This window comes from Condylura cristata, unplaced genomic scaffold, assembly GCF_000260355.1.
Source record: "Condylura cristata isolate star-nosed mole 26May11 unplaced genomic scaffold, ConCri1.0 scaffold00016, whole genome shotgun sequence".
NCBI classification, from domain to species: Eukaryota; Metazoa; Chordata; class Mammalia; order Eulipotyphla; family Talpidae; genus Condylura; species Condylura cristata.
In genome coordinates this window covers 3,044,793-3,050,035 of record NW_004567117.1, presented here as the reverse complement: position 1 = coordinate 3,050,035, position 5,243 = coordinate 3,044,793, and the positions used below count along the sequence as shown (strand labels likewise).

At 39.7% G+C, this 5,243-nt stretch overlaps 1 protein-coding gene across 9 annotated transcripts in view; it reads right to left on the bottom strand.

Moving 5' to 3' along the window:
* The window catches only part of PIEZO2 (piezo-type mechanosensitive ion channel component 2), a 431,477-nt gene that overhangs the window by 117,792 nt on the left and 308,442 nt on the right, over window positions 1-5,243 (bottom strand). For all 9 annotated transcript variants that reach the window (XM_012725841.1, XM_012725836.1, XM_012725834.1 and 6 more), the window contains exon 9: window positions 2,965-3,084. In XM_012725841.1, the coding sequence (XP_012581295.1) occupies window positions 2,965-3,084 (120 nt within the window). The remainder of the gene's footprint in view (window positions 1-2,964; window positions 3,085-5,243) is intronic.

Below are 5,243 nucleotides of genomic sequence, written 5' to 3'. Positions count from 1 at the left end.
CCCCTGAGCCTCTGGCCTGTACCCCAGTTCTGTATGCATAAATAAATAAATCTTTAAAAGAAAAAATTAAACTCACTGCATGTTAACATAAGCCACTCTACTCAATAGATTTTTTTTTCAGAAAGCAAAATAAAACGAGTGACATTAGATTATGTTTGTATGTATATATTTAACTTCTGACTTAAAAGGAGACAGCTGGGTTTTCATCCTTATTTTTGCATCCAATCTGTTTTTTTTTTTAATTGAAATATGAAGAAAATTTGGTTTCACAATGATACACAGTTGGGAAAAGAAGGAGTATTTCAATAGTCTTCCCTAATAGCTAAAGAGTCTTTGATACCACCCCGAACTCAACAAGTGGTAATTTCTTGAAGGTTATTTGTGGTGTAGAATCTGAAACCAGTTTTAATAAACTTCCATATTTTGTCACATTAAAATCCACTGGTGATCTGGACTTTGAATGGATCTTCTTCATTTTTTTTTTTTTAATGAGATAACTTTGGTTTACAGTACTGTGTATAATTTAGGGTAATAGATTTACAACTCTTCATGTGTATGCTAACATAATTTGTTTATCACCAAAACACCCAGACTCCTTCACCATAAACCACAGGGTTCCCTCCCTTTTCCTTCCCCACTCACGTATCACCACCTCCCTCTCTAGCAGCCTCAGTTCTGCAATCATATTTTGGGGTTTGTTCTCGAGGAGTTTTGTTTCTCTATAGTTCTACATATGAGTGAAAGCATCCTGGATTTGTCTTCCTTTTTCTGATTTTTTTCATTGAGCTTAATCCCCTCCATTCCATATACGTTATTGCAATTGGCAAAATTTCATCTCTTCTTATAGCTCAGTAGTGTTCCATTTTATATATATATACACACACACCCCATCTACACCCCATCTTGTTTATCTACGCACCTATTTTTGGATACTTAACATGGTTTCCACAACTTTACTACTATAAATAACAGTAAACAAGGGGTATTTTCCCCCACATCTTCGCCAACACTTACTTCTATTTTTTCCTACATTCTTAATAAGTGTGAGGTGGTATTTCATGGTTTTGATTTGCATTTACATGATAAGTGATACTGAGTGAATCTTACTTGTATATTTTAATATAATTATTGGTAATACAGCTTTATCAAATAGTGACACTTTCCATTAAACAAGATTCAAAAAACACATTTGTTAATATCCCACTTACAAGAAAAGTCCTTCAGCACTGGGAAGTTTTCAGTGGTAGATAAAATTTTTTCAATGATTTTATTTTTTTTTAGGATTTATTTATTTATGCATACAGAGCTGGGGTACAGGTCAGAGGTGCAGGGGCAGTGAGAGGATTCACCAGAGACAGAGTGGGGAGCAGAGGAGGCAGATGGATGAAGTACACTGCTGCGGAGAGCAGTGGGCGGGTCAGGAGAGGTCTGCCCGCCATGTGGATCACCCCCGGGGTGGGGATCGAACTCAAGCTGAAGTGACTTTAGCATCTCAGTGCTGAGCTTTAACCCGCTGCGTCACCAGGGAGGGCCCCAATATTTTAATTTTTACTGAAAAATTCACATATAATGTGGTCAGATATGCCTAGAAGTGATATACTTACTTCATTTATTTTTCTAGTAATTATCTGCCAAAAAACTACACATGAATGACCATCATTCATCTATCAACTGCCTTTGCAAATAAATGTGGTATTCTGTGGCAAAAGCTAGTTAGTGCAGCTCACCTTCCAACAGTCAGTGGTCTGCATGTGAAAGTTGCTTTATTTTAGTATCTAGACCTGTGCATGGACCTCCCATTTTGTCACATAGAATATTAAAGTATGTGAGTTCCAATGTTGAATCTTAAGAAAATCGGTATCTCTTTTGGGTTCATCAGGAACTTCTTAATGACACTGGTCTTTGTGTTTGGTTTCTGTTGAGTGGGTACAGTGTAGAACACAGCCACAGATACATGGGTTTGTGTCACTGCATTAATTTATGGCTTTGTATCATCAGAGCAAATGTCAGCACAGAGAAAAAGGCAAATATTATAATTAATCTTACAGAAATATTTTCATGCTCGAGGATAGGGCCTCAGAATACCCCAGAGTTCCACAGACTATATTTTAAAACTGCTGTAAAAACACCCATCACTCAGTGAAATGGGAAGATTATTCTGACACAACCGAGGAAACAGCAGGGGCTATTGATACCCTGAGAGAGCTGAGGGCACATTGGGTCCGCACGTGTCAGCACCCTGAGGTGGCTCATTCATTGTTCTAGAAGTGCTCTCTCTGCACAGGACAGTGATACCCCAAATAAGACCATATGTCTTAGAAGAAAACCACCTCCTCGCAAATCTATCAGAAACCTACTCCTCAGCTCTCTAATATGTTGGGAAGTAAAATCTGACTCCATCTAAGAGTTATGAGTATTAGTCTTTACAATGCTGCAACTTCTAACAAAATAGTCAATAATTAATGAAAAGTTTATATATAAAGACTCCTCCAATTGTGACTCACTTTTCCTTGCCAATTCATATTGTAGCCTAAAGTTATAAATGATACTAAATTATATTTAAATAGACAGTTTAAGTGTTTATTATTGTGACTGCTTACCCAATAAACTGAAATTATTTGCTCCCATTGTGTTTCAACATTTAGACATTTATCTCACAAAGTAATTTTTGTTTGTCTTATATAAAACTACTTTTCAAAAATCAAGATCATTCCTTCTCATTAGGGTTAAGAGATTTGAGTACAAAACACTGGAATATGAAATGATTTTCTATTGAGGAGGGTGGACCACGGTATTTTCTTTGAAAGCCTTGGGTTCCTCTCCCTAATAGAACTCTTCAAAATGAAATTATTCCTATACAACATGAACAATCTGAGTTTTTAGTAAGTATCCTATGATTGCCATTCAGAAACATCAAGTCAAGAAGCAAAATCCTAGAAAGTAGAAATTCTCCTGGTGGCTTACTTTTCTCTCGTCTGTTGGGTAATGGGTTGCATACCACAGGCTCCGCCTCCTTTCAGCTGTGATTTGGATGGGGCTGCAGGCCAGTGATTGCTCCTCCTCCTTGGTCCTCTCATCCTGTACCTGAGACACAGAATTAGCCACGGGATCAGCTGTGCTCTGCAGAGTGCTTCTCTCGGCAGCTCAGACATTTCAATGTGATTGTTTTTTAGTTAATTACACTACACACACACACACACACACACACACACACACCCATATAACTTTTTAAGGTGGGAAATTTGCTGCCCTATAAGTGCTAAGTAGGTCAGTATTGTATCCTGATTCTTACTCCATCCTATATATTACAGGAGTATGTCCTAACATTAAGTATATACTTCATTTCAATATAAATTCAGAACTGCACTAAAAAGATATTGGATGGATGGTTATTAGATGAAAAGCTTGCAAGAAAAAAAGTGCACTATTAGCTGTATAACCCAGCCATGGATAATTTTTAATTAAGAGATTTGTTAAAGGCAGAATCTTCTGTTATTTACGTACTACTAAGCAGGAACTTAGCTAATCACAAGCTGTTGACATTGGTCTAAATCAGACAATTGGTTTAGAAAAGGTGATAGAGGGGCTAAAGAATCTGAATGCTCCCATGAGAGCATTGACATACCACTGACACTGGGGCAGAGCCAGTAAACTTAGCCTGAAGGCCAGCTGTCAGCTTCCCATGTGGGTGTGAATTCACTAATATTTTTTAAGTTTTTATTTATTTATGCCTTCAGAACTTGGTGCAGGCCAAAGGAGTGGTGGGTGAGAGGCTTCACCAGAGACAGAGTGGAGAGCAGAACAGGCAGATCGACAGAGTACATGGCTGACGGGAGCAGCAGGTGGGTCAGGAGAGGTCTGCACGCCATGTGGGTGAGCTCCCTGAAAGAGGATTGAACTGGTGCTGCAGTGGCTTCGGAGAGCTTCATTAATGCAAAGCTTTAACCCGTTGCACCACCAGGGAGAGCCCTGAATCCTCTCTTTACGGGTCTCTGTCCACACAGCACAGTTAAATCATGACAGCTACTTCCCTCTCTCTTTCTGAGGTAGAATTTTATCTCAGAACTATCTAACACTTGCTGGCTAACATCTTTCGTGAAATGGGCCAGGTCAGTGGAACTACAATATCATCGGCAAGCTGTCTCCCATCATTGTGTACTGTGACTTAGCCCATTTAAATACAGCAGACTGGAGTGTATGACTGGGCCCTATTGTCCAAATACTCCTCCAGCCACCCATTTGTAGTGTTGCTGTTAACTCTGTGGTCCACAGCTAGATTGTCTGCCTTCCTTTGTCCCCAGACAGCCTGTGACAAAGTTGAATGTCACTCGGGTCTGCAGGGCTCTGCACAACTTGAGACGGCAACATCACAGCATCGGCACAAATGTTCCTGCTTGAGAGCTACCACTAAAACTGAGGGATTTGTACCAAATACGATGCTTTACTGTAACTTCCAGCACTTACAGAAATAGCTCCTATGATTTTTCTTTTGTATATAGGTGTTAACTGTACACAGATGCATATACTTGTCTAATATATGAGTTTGTGGATGGAGTAAATACAATAATTACTTCAAAGGACCACACTGACAAGCTTCGGCTTTAGAAGAGACTTGGAGAAACGATGTGACAGAAGATGCTTTGGACCCCTTAGGGCCCCAGAAGGCATTCTGTTGCGATGCAACCACCATCAGTAGGCCCCACTGGAACATGAGTGCTCGTTGGAGCTGTTTCCTAATGTGTTGGCTTATCCCCTGGTGGGTAGAAGAGAGTTGACAACTCTTGTCTATACCACTTGTTGTCTTCATGTACCAATAAGCTACATTGCAACTGAGCTCCGGTGATCATTTGGGGAGGAAATAAACATGAATGAGGTTTTCTAATACTAAAAGGGAAAAGACAGAGTCACACAGCACTTCTGGTCCTGACTTGAAAAGTGCTATGTTCTTGTCATCATTCCCACAGGAAACAAGCCAGGCTTCACTATGTATGAAAGAGATGTCCTAATCCCCTGGCCTCATGATGGGATGTCACTGGGGGCTGAGTTATCTCTGTAACATCTTCAGAGGGAGGACAGAGGTCTAAGAAGATTTGGAGAACTGACACTCTAGCTTTGTTGCCAAACATAGGTTGGATCAGATTTCTGCTGTTCAGTAAATGCGCTGTCAGAACAATTTACCTCTCTCAGCTAATTTTCCTCATCTCTGAGAACAATACCAATTCTGAGTTTTTTTTTTTTTTTTT